The sequence below is a fragment of the Patella vulgata genome, chromosome 4, assembly GCF_932274485.2.
Source record: "Patella vulgata chromosome 4, xgPatVulg1.2, whole genome shotgun sequence".
Taxonomy (NCBI): domain Eukaryota; kingdom Metazoa; phylum Mollusca; class Gastropoda; family Patellidae; genus Patella; species Patella vulgata.
The window spans coordinates 26224487-26238579 of record NC_065882.2 but is presented as its reverse complement, the minus strand read 5'-3'; the positions used below and the strand labels follow the sequence as shown (position 1 = coordinate 26238579).

At 37.8% G+C, this 14093-nt stretch overlaps 1 protein-coding gene across 1 annotated transcript; it reads left to right on the top strand.

Moving 5' to 3' along the window:
* Positions 1-840: 840 nt before the first annotated feature.
* On the top strand, positions 841-13874 carry LOC126817861 (melatonin receptor type 1B-like; the record flags this gene model as incomplete). The annotated part of the gene is made up of 2 exons (XM_050545031.1): positions 841-1042; positions 13087-13874. Coding segments are annotated over 2 exons (990 nt in total), but the record flags the coding sequence as incomplete, so codon positions are not given.
* Positions 13875-14093: the final 219 nt, after the last annotated feature.

Sequence of the window (14093 nt, the reverse complement as noted above, 5' to 3'; positions counted from 1 at the left end):
ATATTTCTGTTTGATTCGCCTTATCTATTAGGGAAGTTGTTAAATACAAGAAAATCGATGAATTATTTAAATAGTGTTAAATCACATTATTGCGCCGTTAACAAAAGTCCATTAACTTAAAACAGGGGCGTATACTTGTTTAATTGAATTGTTATATGCGGGGTGCTAAGTAGCCATATCATACTAACGCCTTAATGTACCCTGGTTGATCATCTTGAAGCCCAGCCATTTTCCCGACTTTCATGTATAGGACATTTAGCACGTTGTTATATGTCTTTAAATATTATTGGCAAGAACATGCATCTGCTAATGATGCAATCTCAACTTCACTATTTCACAGAGTCCGATAAAAATACAAGACGGCGGCTTATTGTGCCCAGTCCTTCAATCTAGTTAAAATTATATTACAGATTCGTTTCCTTTTTATTTTCTGACTTTTAGATGTTGGTTTTAAACAGATCGAAGTGACAAAGATAGGGGTCTATGGGTAGCGCAGATAACTGTCCTGGTGGTGGTAATATGGAGTTACCCCAATGTATGTTTTCCCTGTCCAGCCTAACAGGAATCCAACAATTGTAGCACACAAGCATGGTTTTTTGACTAATAAAATAAAGATATATTTGTATAGACCTACTTATTTGTTAGTCCTGAAATCGACTTAATTCTGTATCGGGAAGGAAGGTGCTAAATAGTTACTTATAATGTAATTGGTGTATTTCCTATTTTCAGGCAAACTGCACGGTCAATTGGATGAATGATACAACAATTTTCCCAACTGAAATCGAAAGGGACTTGCCAATAATAGCTAATGAAACCCTAGCCAAAACCCGGGCCCCTTTATTGGATACCGACCCAATTTTAGCTATTTTATATATCTGTGTACTCTGTGTAGCACTTTTTATTGGAACCGTAGGGAATACATTGACCCTGGTTGTTTCAGCTGTAGCGAAGAACGTCAACAAAGTAGGCAAAGAGTTCATCGTTAATCTAGCTCTAGCGGACATCTGTGTTTCAAGTTTTGCTGACCCTATGTGTATTCTAGGTAAGTATTTATATATAGTACAAATTTATTCCCAATTTATCGAATTTTCCCAAAAGGAAGATCGGGAAATACTCGTTCAAACAAGATACTAACTCGTTCAAACGGATTAATATATTTTTTTTGTTTGGCACTAAAACTAGTAAAACTAGTAAAACTAAAGACCTGGGGATTCCTAACCGAATCTATGAGAGACCCGGGTTAATAATAATATATATGGTGGTATATTAGATTCAAATTTAAATTAAGACAATGTATAATCCAATTTCTATATTTGTTCCGCGTAAATTTTAAATCTGTTTGATTATATTTCTATTCTTAAGACGAAAAATGTCTTTTTCATTGATGCTTCACATGTTTAGCATCAACATCGAACAAGTTTAAAATTTTGACACTCCAACCTAGCAACTAGCATTATGCAGTCGTTTGGTGTCGCCACTGCGTGCTAAATTCGGTGATTAACACACGATCGTGAACATTACGTTAATATTAACCACACGCTCTTCGTCTGGGTGACACCCCCCCCCCCCTTCGGCGTGTAGGGGAGATAAGAATATACCCTTCGTATTTCCTGAGTGTCGTAAAAGTCGACTAAAATGATCCCTGTAATGGGGCAACGTATTTGCCGTACGTTGCGATCCGTGTCGGTGGAGAGTGGAGTCCTGGTAACTGAGTGGGGATTACTTTGGCCCATAGGCGTACGAGCCAAGGAAGGGGGGGGGGGACATCTGCCTTCTAACTTCCGGACAAACGGGTAAAGTGAAAAAAAAATTTTTTTATTTCATCTACTTGGCAAAATAAAGTGATCCACTCTACTTTGTGCGACATTTTTCGGGCATCGATTATTATTTGTGCATGCAGCTGCAACAGTCTGATTGGATGATAGGAATTCAGGTCGGCATATAGTGGGATTTCGGACATCTTTTGAGTTGCTTAACTCACGTGCTAGAATAGCACAAAAACGCATTTGCGGCGGTTAAATTTTCAAGATTTACTCCGGGAGGGCGAGGCCCCCATACCCCGCGACGATTGATTGGTTGTTTGGCATTCAGGTCAGCCAGGTAGGCTATATTGGCCACATTGAAATTGCTGTATTCATAGGCTAGAATAGCAGGAAAACGCCTTTGCGGCAGTTAAATTTTCAAATTTTCTCCCAACGGTCCCGTCTTCGTGGACTGTAAACGATTGATTGGTTGATTGGCATTCGAGTCAGCCACCTTAATTAGGCTATGCTATATTAGACCACTTTGAACCTGCTTTGTTCACGGGCTGGAATAGCAGGAAAACGCGTTTGCGGCCGCCAAATAAACCCGAAATTTTTTCGGGCATTTCGGGTTCTGCCCCCTAAATATCATCGAGCCCGTACGCCTATGCATGGTTCATCTAGACGGGGGTCATATTGGCCCAATCTGATCAACCGGCTGTGGTCGTTCAGCTCTGTAGAGTGTACCCTTTACCAGTTTAATGCTCTGTTGTTTATTCACTCGGCATATTACCTACCTTTGTGTCCTTAGTACATTGTACAGAGCGGCGGCTGGGGTCAATCAAGTCGGAGTAGTATTTTTACTTTCTGGCTTGAGTATACCCCCGTCGAGCTCTGATGCCACGCATCGATTATCCGTACTAGTACTCGTTCTAGTAGGCATGGAAGTAACCTGGGGGACGACGAGGAGTGATAATAAAAAATACTTTCATGTATTCCCCAGTCCCACCCACCCCAATCAATAAACAGAAACGTCCTAATACAGAGGATGTTTCAAACTTATTTAATACAAATGAAAAAGAAATAATAAAGGCCTGGCTGAGGTACATGTACCGACCTACATGTATCTAAAGTTGCGCCTTTTTTGATAGCTAAAGGTATTGCCGGATTTTCCGATGAGCCCAAAGCTATCAAAAACCTTAAAAATGAAACACCTTTGATAGAATGTGCAAAGGAGCAGCATGCTACCCCAGTCCACGTCCTTGGCAGACATTGCCATCAAAGTGTCACTACATAGGTCACTTAATTCAAGTAGAGGTGTAATTAGATGCCGAGATCTTGAAGGCAGCAGTGAGGATGAAATGATAGAATACCTTTCATTTCAAGGCGTCTCAAAAGAATTAGTGTACACCGAGCAGATAAGGTGATCCCAACAAGCACCTATAACCTTACTTTCAATCGTCCCGACATTCCAAAGACTTTCAAGGCAGTTTATTTAAACATACCCATTGATTCGTATATTTCAAACCCTCTTCACTGCTACAAATGTCAAAGGTTCGGTTACAACAAAACCGTCTGCAGAGGTAAAGATACCTGCGCCCGATGTGGTTATGATGGCCACGAGAGCGCTACCTGCCAGGCGGAATTTTGTTGTCAACTGCAACGGTAAGCACTTTGCTTATTCTCGCTTATATCCTATTCGGCAGAAAGAGAAGCGAATTCAACAGATTATGTCTAAACGGAAAATATCAAACTTTGATGCCGGGAAGCAAGTGGAGCTTACTTCACTCTTTCCCATTGCACCACAATGGAAATCTTTTTTGGGTGTTGTTAAAGCATCTACGAAATCCGTATCTGTTCAGACAAACATAACCTAGCCTAATCAAGTGAAAAAACGTAAATATATTACTTCAGATCATAATAAAGGGATCTCGAGCTCTTCCCAATTTCGGGAGTGCTCGACTGAAAGCACTGATACCATTCTTGGTGAGGGCACATGTCCCTTGCCTCCATTTGGAGTTATTGGCAAGGGGGCTCCCGCCCTTGCTTTCCCCTAATGCTGACACTGTTGATTCCAGGTCCTCTGTGTTAGGGGTGCAGTTTAAGGTTCAAGTCGCGAGAGAGGGATAAAAAGGGTCCAAAACACTATCGTTCTCTTAAATAAATATGGGATGGTCTGATGCACTGTCTCGAAAGAATCACCATGTGTTTGGCGCAATATATCCCGGTTGGAGCTGACGTGCCATAAAACCATATTTCATTCATTGTATTCCCGTAGCGGATATCCATAGGGACCCCGTCGGTAAGCCTTCAAAAATTAATTATCCCTGAAAATGTTCAATTCCATTATTCAATGGAATAGTCGTGGTTTAAAACCAAATTTTAATGAAGTCAAACTATTAATTCAAAAGTCCAATCATTTAGCTATTTGTTTACAAGACATTCTGACACTTTGTCGTTTAGACATTTTGTTGGTTACCATCTTCACTCAGTTGGTGATGGAAGAGCTCTTGGGAGTGTGTCTACTATTAGAGTGACTTTACATATTCCTATAACACTCTGCTATCAATATCTTCCGCCAAATTTACACCTTAATCTCAGAGATATTGATGACCTTGTTGCACAACTTTGTCTCCCGTTTATAATTACGGGAGATTTCAATGGTCAGCATTCGCTCTGGGGTAGTCCAGATGATAACAAATAGCGGACTTCATTAACAATAATATTTATGTTTATTACATGATGACTCGCCTACTTATCCACATCCTGCCACAGTTTCTTTTTCTTCCCCCGATCTCCCCATTTGCTCTCCGGTTTAGGATTTTACATGGAGAGTAAATGAAGATCTGTGTGGTAGTGAACACTTCCCTATCTTAATTGATAATAATGGTCCCTCCCCGGTTGAAAGATCTCAGAGGTGGCAGCTGCATAAAGCTGATTGGACTCTTTTTGAATCTGCGTGTCTCTTCTCATTTGAAGCAAATGGCCTTATTCACTTAAATTCTTCAAGATGTAACCATGGTATTATGACGACTGTAAATCCGCTCTTACAGAGCGTGATCTTATCCTGAGACGACTAAGGAATAATCCTCAAGCAAAGAAGTCTTCATGGCAAGGTTATATCTCAAGGATAAATTCCCGTACCACATGAAAGTCGGTATGGGATAGGATTCGTGGGATTAAAGGTAAAAGTGGTACATTATCAGTTAACCATCTACTGTCTGTTCCGAGTGACACTACGACACGAAAATTGCATGCCATTTCTTTAATTTTTAATTAAAACCGCTAAAACTTCGTGACATACCAGGAATTGCCATCCCATTACATTCTTGAACGAGGAAATCAATTTCAGATCAAGCTATATAATCCCTCTGTCGTGAAAAATCGTGGTTTATTTACATCGCGCTACAGAACATCAGCCATGTTTGACCTAGTTATCCGGAAGAGTCGAAGAGGGAGAAGGTTGGTTTGGCCTGGAGTCGTTTCGACCTACTTGGATATTAAGGAAGTTGTTTCGGCCCAGTAGAATACATCTTTTATTTTTACGGAATCCAAGATCACTGTTGTTTGTCCAACTGACTTGAATATTTAATTGGCCCCGGGGGCTGTAGCGTTTTGATATTTGATACATACAAATTTATCCTGAACTGCACGTGATGGAAATGTGGAAGGAGGCAATAAGCGTACACAATAATAACTCGGAACATAATATGCAAAAGTAATCGCTGGTTGTATAGTTAATATAAGTCATTCCTTTGCTAAAGACTTTGCCTGGAGAAATTTTAAAGTTGAATGGAGTAATGAGTAATGATCAGACTAATTGTATATGTAACCTAATTTCTCGATAAGCCAACAACAAAAGTAAAACGATTTTTATATAATAATTATGTCTGGCGTATTATCGCCCGGTTGATGCTGGCGTGCCATTAAACATCAATTACATCATTCCATTTCTTATCACCGATCAAGGTTATGCAACGCGGAACAATGTATATGTGTCTATGGATGGTCTCGCTTATTATATACTCTTCAAAAAAAGTAGGGGATGTTCAGAAACAATACAAAACTGTGGAAATGCACTGCTGTTTTTATTAGAGGTAACGAATGTATGTTAATAACAGGCCAATGGCCTACACATGAACATAAACAGTTCATATGGGTGGCTTATCTGTCGGCCCCATTTCACTCGCAAAGAGATAACCGTCAAAAGTGAAAATGGACGTTTTTGATTTTTGTCTTAATAATGAGTAATTGCTCCACCAATCCTCAGACCCTTCAGCAATTCGTCGAGGCATGCTCCTAATCAGCCGTCCAATCACGATTTGGGGTAATCTGACCCACTCCCCTTGCAGTGCCACGGCCAATTCTTGCAGTGTTGTCGGTTGACGTCGACGAACACGTCTCCCGATCAAATTAAACGTAACACACTAAAGCAAAGATACGCTAAACAGTAAATATTATGCAAGAACTGATAGGAAAGCAAACATGGATAGATAAACCAGCACGCGGCAGTTTTCATCAACCTTTCCTTGAAGTGTCAAATTTGACAATGAACCTCTCCCGCGTGAATGGCGCTATTGCGTGTCGCATGTGCAGCTCAGAGGTTCTGTTGGGGCGATAGGTTCTTCATCTGTGAACATACTCTCAAAGCATGTCAAATGTCCACGGCTATTTATCATATCGCAACCTGCATAGGTATTTGCATTTCAATATCCCCTACTTTTTTTGAAGAGTAATGTTGTCCTTTTCCGTTTTTTGTAGATGGGCCCTCCTTTAAAACAAATTTCTGAAAATAAGTACATCTTGAAATAATAAACTGTAGATAACAATAATTAATTATTCAACATGTTATATTTTCGAAGACTCACTTTTTTTGTCAGCTCAGAAAATTAAGGAAAACTTTAAATGCGATGCAGCCATGACGGGTTTCACCGGTGCCCGTTATGCCTAACATATTCCCATTAGCATGATACACGTGTTAAAGATTTAGGCGAAATGGCCATTGATGATAGCATGTTACAAAGTGACCAATGCTTGATCGTATATCTACACAATATTACTTAAAGGGAATTAGTAAACAGTATTATTAACTGGTATCGAATAACACTCTTTAGAAAAAAAACAACATGTTTGCTTTAAGGGTTAAAAATATGTTGGGGTTTTTTTATATCAAAATCACTTTAGATGTGTTTGGCAAAACGACGTAAAGGGTACATTTGGACAACTGCATAAAGTTATGAACTATCTTTTGATATATTAATATGTTCGCATTTATTTGTGCTTTTCGATAAGTAGAATTAAAGTTTTAATATTTAAATATAAACAAACAGGTACATTTGAAATTAAAGTTTCTTTAATAAGGGTTAAAAGTACAAGTTTTTCCAAAATGACGCCATTTCTAATGACAAGAAAGTTACAATAATGAACAGTGGCATGGTGTAAATGTCATGAAAATAGAACAATATTTTATTCTTATGAAAAGCGAATCCGACAAAATTGCCTATATCTCGGAAATAGCAAAAAATCAAAATGATTCATGTATATTTGGTTGATCTTGTATATCAACCCTGCGTGTATATAAAGGTTTAGAAAACAAATATTATATAATAAAAAAAAAAGTTAAATAACATTTGCGGGAAAACGGAGTACGAAAATCGATTCCCGCCTTGCTCTGCTTATTTACGAGGGCTATCCAGATATATCAGCTAAATTGAGATAAGATATTTTGTATCAATGAATATTTATTTAAAGCTTATAGAATGCCATATCTCCAGACCTTGCTCTCTAAAATCGAATGACTTAATGGGCAGTTTCTGCGAAATAAGCAGGTGGAAACAGAACATAATATTAATCCGACCAAAAAACAGAACATAAAATTAATCCGACCAAAAAACATGAGTGTTTAACATAAAATTCACAGTCTGAAACTAATAAGTATTACTGTCGCAAAAGAAACGGGCGAATTTTCCTTCACTAAATATTTCTAACCGATTTGGAGAGAGGGAGAAATGAGGTTTAACGTCCACTCGACAAACAAGGTCATTTCGGGACTAACATATGTTTTTTTTAAAATTTTATTTCAATAATTCGCTAGCGCGTAGGGGTCTTTAGCAGTAGGAGGACCCGGAGAAAACCCACGAGATTGGACAGGCGACCCTACTCCTTGTCACGTACAACCGGGGATTCGAAACCACGCCAGTCGACTATCCGATTTGGAGATACCTGTCTACCCTTTACGCGATATTCAAGTCTCCCATTAAGCAGACGCACTCGTAATGTTTATGTTTTGAGAAAGAAACTTATGTCGAAATATGTGAAATTTACAAGAGAATAGTGGATTTTATCGATTTCTAGGCGTTAAGGCTCGACGAAGAGAGCAACAGGATGACAATTTCAGATATGTCACCAATTTTTAGCCGTTCAAATTTACAACTGAAGAAATGGCGAGGAATTTTAGAAGCAGAGTATCTTTTCGAACAGACAGTGCGTTGATAATACCCCCTTAACAACATTTCCTGATATTGCCAATTCTCTGGCCAGTATATTTTCATTCATCATCCAATTTCTCCTCTGACGCTTTTCGAGGCATTAAACAACTATTTCATTTAATTTTAATTCATCATCCAATTTCTCCTCTGATGCCTTTCGAGGCATTAAACGTCAACAGGAGAAAAGGCGAGTTAATTTTAAGTCCCGTAATGATGAATGCTACAATGATACTTTTTCCACAGCAGAGCTTCGGAATTCGCTAAAACGAGCTCGGGACACCGTAACTGGTCCAGATGAAATTCACTACCAAATTTCAAAACAATTACCTTTTCCGACACTCTTAATCTAACTGGATCTTTTTAACAGGATTTGGGTTGATGGGGATTTCCCTCCCTCGTGGCATAAAGCCACAATAATTGCCATCCCTAAATCGAGTAAGGATCCTACGAATTCTACTATCTATCGTCCGATCGCTTTAACTAGCTGTATTTGCAAAACCATGGAGAGATTGATCAATCGAAGGCTTGTTTGGTACCTTGAGTCCAACAACCTCATTACTGACCTCCAATGTGGATTTCTGTCCAAAAGGAGCACTCTTGATCATCTCGTCAGATTTGAAAGGTTCGTCAGGGACGCTTTTATCCAAAAGCAACATTTAGTTGCAATATTTTTCGATCTGGAGAAAGCTTATGATACTACATGGAAGCATGGTATCATGCGCGACCTCCATAACCTCGGCCCTCGCGGTCGCTTACCTATCTTCATTAAAAATTTCCTGAAAGATAGGTCATTTAAGGTACGACTGGATTCAGTATTCTCTGACTCATTCCCCCAGCGAAATAAACATTTATACCACCCCAGCGAACCTTAAACCAGGTACAAACGGAGCTCTTTATGTTGATGACTTTCAGATGTGCTATGGTTCTACAGACATGCGGATAATCGAACTTAAGTTGCAGCTTGAATTCACTTCATCAATGGGCAACCGAAAATGGATTTCGTCCAAGACTGTCTGCATGAATTTCAAAATACCATGTGAAATAGGCTATACAACATTGGTTCTTTTTTGAAGACAAGTGCAGGATTTGGAGAATTGTAATTGATTCGGTTTACAGTTGAGCCAATAAACATTTATATACTGTTGATCTATATTCTATTACTGTTTTAAAGAATGTCACTTTATAATGATAACATTTTCTTGAAATGATTCAAAGATATAACGTTTAGAAACCCCAAATTTGGGGATGAAACGGCCTTTAAGGGAGACCGGGATAGTATGTTCGAGTGGGTCGCAATGAAGTTTCTATTTCTGATGCCTTCACTATACCTACCTGAGTTAACTTCATGGTAGTTTTTTTTTTCAACCATATATTATTATTAAGTGATACGGAATTTCATAGATAGCGATATTCGTGACGAAATTAAACTAAAATGAAAAGGGGTTTAACGACCTACTTTTCTTCACAGTGTTCTATGAGGGAAATTTATAGGCCTGTCGACAACGGCGCTACGACCTACGTTTGTTTTGAATTCCATATCGCTTAATGGAACTTAAATTATATATGGTTGGCAAAAACGACTATCATCAGAACAAGAAACTATATCGAGATCCACATAATTATCCCGGCATTCCTTAAAGGCTGTTTCATCCACACAATATGGGGTTTCTAAATTTATATATTTGAACCATTTCAAGAAAATGTGTGTCATTATAAAGTGACATTTTTTTAGAGCAGTAATATAATATAAATTAACAGATTATAAATATTAACTGGCTTAACTGTAAGAAAATCAAATAAAATTCTCCAAATTCTGCACTTGCTTTCAAAAAAAATGCTGAGGTACTATGACGTGTATATTTGTAAGTACTATTTTTAGCGCATTAGGGAGACCCGATTTAATCTACTGCGTAACAAATTTCGGCTGAGGTGTTATGACGTGAATATTTTTAAGTACTATTTTTAGCGCATAAGGGAGATCCGATTTAATCTACTGTATCCCTGAATTTTTTAAAATATAGTGATTTTTCTGCCCGATAATTAGTATTGATCTCGCACTTCGCCGTGTAAATTGCAAGAAGCTTTAATGGCGTTGGTTCGATATGACGTCATTGTGGTGAAGTTGTCGAAAATATCCTTTATCTTTCAAGTAACAAAATAAAATGCCCGAAATCGCATTACTATTTTTCAACGTGCGACAGTTGATCAGTGTAATAAATGTGCTTTATCACTTTTCTGTGAATGCAACTGGTTCAGTCTTTGAACAAATATTTATAGCCTATTGGACATAGCATTTTGAAAACTGTATCACGTTCGATGTTTCCAATTTTAGCATTCCGTTCAACCATACGGACAGCGAGTGTTTAATATAGACGTAATGTTCACGATCAGGGGCTCACTCACAAAGGCGACACCAAACGACTTCATAATGATGGTTGCTAGGAAGATGTGTCAAAATTCTGAACATTTAAAGCGTCAATGAAGAAGACATTTTTCGTCTTTATATATAAATAAGATGAAATAGAATTAAAATTTACGCTGAACAAATAAAGAAATTGTTCTATACATTATCTTAATTTAGAAATTACATGAATAGACGTTAGAAATTAGACGATAGCACGACATTAAAAAATTTTGAAATTTGAATCTAATATACCGCCATAGGTTAAACCCCGTTTCTTTTCATCGATGTGTATTCTAAGTAAATGTTTTATATAAGTAAATGGTTATTCCCAATTCATCCAATTTTTCTAAGAGGAGATTTGGAAAAAACCTGGGAATTCCTGATCGAATCAATGAGAGGCTTGGGTTAAACTCCATTTCTTTTCATTTATAGCAGAAAACATGTTATAGGGTCACACAATTCCAGTATTATTGTACGCCGGACTTTTGATGGTTGTTAATATTACTATATTCTTTGGTTAACAAATAATCAGCATACAGTATAGCACACAATTAATGTTAACAATCTTGGTTCAGTGCTTAATGGTAGATAAGCTCCAGTTTGAATATTGGAATTGACATAAACGGGTACATAAAGGTCGTCCTTAGGAATGTGATCTACGTTGATCGCCTAATGACAGGTTTGCAGAAAAGTTCTTCCCTGTCTGACTCGTATTAATCTATCACCATGCGTTACCAATGGCATTAATCCTATAATATATCACATATACAAACAAACAATATTATGGTAACTGAAACGCGTTAGTCCGCAGAAGTTAATTACAATTTATAAGATAAAATTAATAGTGTAAAACAAAGAATATTGGAGACAGTTGATTAGGGAAATATATAAGACAATATGAAATTGATATAAATGGGGGTTCAAGCTGGATTAACGCCCATTAAAATATAGATTAACTGAATTTAACACTGTGTGGATAGGCACGACGTATTAAACATTTTATATTGGGCCGAATTTATTAATTGTAAGAATAAAACCTATTTAGAATTATCTGAAATTCGCCCGATTACATTATGATATAGACCCCTTTTGTTCACAGTGTTGGTTGTTGTGCAGTTGGAAGTTGAAACACATCGAAACAACCCAGCACAATATCCTTGATTAAATAATGATAAAGAAGACACATACTAGACTGGGTTAAGATGATGAAATCTGCAAAACGAAATGAAATGAAATGTGGTTCAACGTCCTACTGGGCTGAAAAGAAAAATTGTTATGAGGGGAATTTTGCCCGGACAGCGGCGTTATGGCCTACTTATATCAAATTCCACCTGTCAAGGGTTCTTTTACGTGCACGCCAATGTGTACACGGAACTTTGGTTTTTCGTCCCATCGTCCCATCCACCCTGCACCACTCGAAAATTACTGAGTATTGCTACTGGTTGACGGAATCTAGAGTAGTGAACTTTTATTCCAACTGTTTCTCAACCTTGGTATTATTATATCTACTGAAAGAGAATGGGTTTCAGACGAGTTATTTGCCCCTGAGTTAGAAATCGGAATCAGACCAGTTATTTGATAATTTCGCTTACGACCCATACTGATCACAGTGTTGTTTGATTAGACCTAATCCCACTAAAACACTGCGGTAACGAAAATAAATTTTTGTTCCAAATTATGACTGGCCAATAGTCCGATTGACAACCAATACCTAACTGCGTAACAATATCTTTCGGCTTTAAACAGAGTTCTAGATATGTTTACATAACGTTACGTCATGATTCACGACATTTATTACGCCCAATTAACAAGTGCATAGCAGAATATTGCAGAAAAACTAATTGCGTGACAAACGAGGCTATCAAAACGGTAAACAATACTGCTCGGAGACGAACAATACTTTCGCCGTTGTTAATCATCTATGGCAAGGTTTGTGGGCATTTGTGTGGAACTTTTCACCACAAGAGTTCCACAAGATATTGGGTTTCTGAAAATAAATACATTCTACAAGATTTTCGACTTAAAATAATATTCATAGAGTGTTTTGGGTCTGTGGTGTTTTTCACCACAACAGTTCCACAACATAATGGTCTTTTTTTGTCCAAAATACATTCTACAAGATTTTCGACTTAAAATAATATTCATAGAGTGTTTTGGGTCTGTGGTGTTTTCACCACAACAGTTCCACAAGATATTGGACGTTTTTTCCAAAATTTCTTCTCAGACCTCCCTATATGTCTGTGTGGTACTACATTCCACAAGATTTTCGACTTAGAATAATTTTGATACAGTGTTTTAGGTCTGTGGTGTTTTGTTATTCTTCATTTGTTATATTAAAAGAGACAAAATGATAACAAAAAAATTGGTATTGCTCGGTCTATTCTTTGTTTTGTTTTTTTTAAACACCAACCAACATTATTTTACGAATAAAAGTTTTTATTTTTTTTAACAGGAGTGGTGAAAGGTCAAGCTTGGTTTGATGATAAGATCTGGTTTTGTGAGCTGATTTCCAGCGTCTGCTTGACAGCTTGTTTCTGTGCATTCCTCAGTCTCAGCCTGGTCAGCACCAACCGCTATATATATGTTTGTCACAACAGTATATATTATACACTCTTCAAACGTAAGATATGCATGGTCCTCTGTGTAATATCTTGGATCATAGCGTTTTTCTTTCAGTTTCCCAATTTCATTGGATGGGGTGATCATGGATTTGATGGCAAGAATCACCAGTGTATCTGGGATCGGACGGCAAATTACTCCTACACACTCTTTGTAAGTATCGCTCTGATAGGAAGTCCACTTTTTCTCATGAGTATCAGCTATGTCCTCATCTTTTACCACATATACGAGACAAAGGTCAACGTCTACAGCCTCAACACTGATGATCCTGATCGCCTGAAGAAAACATGGACCCAAACCCTCCAGTCATCACGAACGTTGTTCGTGCTATTCCTTGTGTTTGTCTTCTGCTGGACACCCTACACTACCGTCATCGCCATGGATGTCAAAGATTCGTTACCAATGGAAGTTCACTTGTTTGTCACCCTTCTGGCTCACCTTCACTCCAGCACTAGCTTCTTGGTTTATTGCATCTTCAACAAATCCTTCCGTAAAGCTGTAGCTAATATCCTTTGTTGGGGTAAAAGTTCCACAACCTCTGATACAATGGATACAAAATCAACTGAGACCAGTAGAACATCTGGTTTTGTCAAGAAGCCGGTTGAGTTTACAGATTCTTAAACTTTGCATGGCAGATGTGGTCCTGACCATGACATGAAATGTTGAATTCTAATATTTAATTACATTCAGTGATTAAAGATGCATTGTAAAGAGCCGAAGCTGTCTATAGAGGGCCTTTAATTCGGCTCCAAACGTTATATAATGTTTTTCTTTTTATGGGCAAAAAACCCCTGTAAACTTAAACTCCTTCTTAATAATAGTTGGAATGACTATTATATA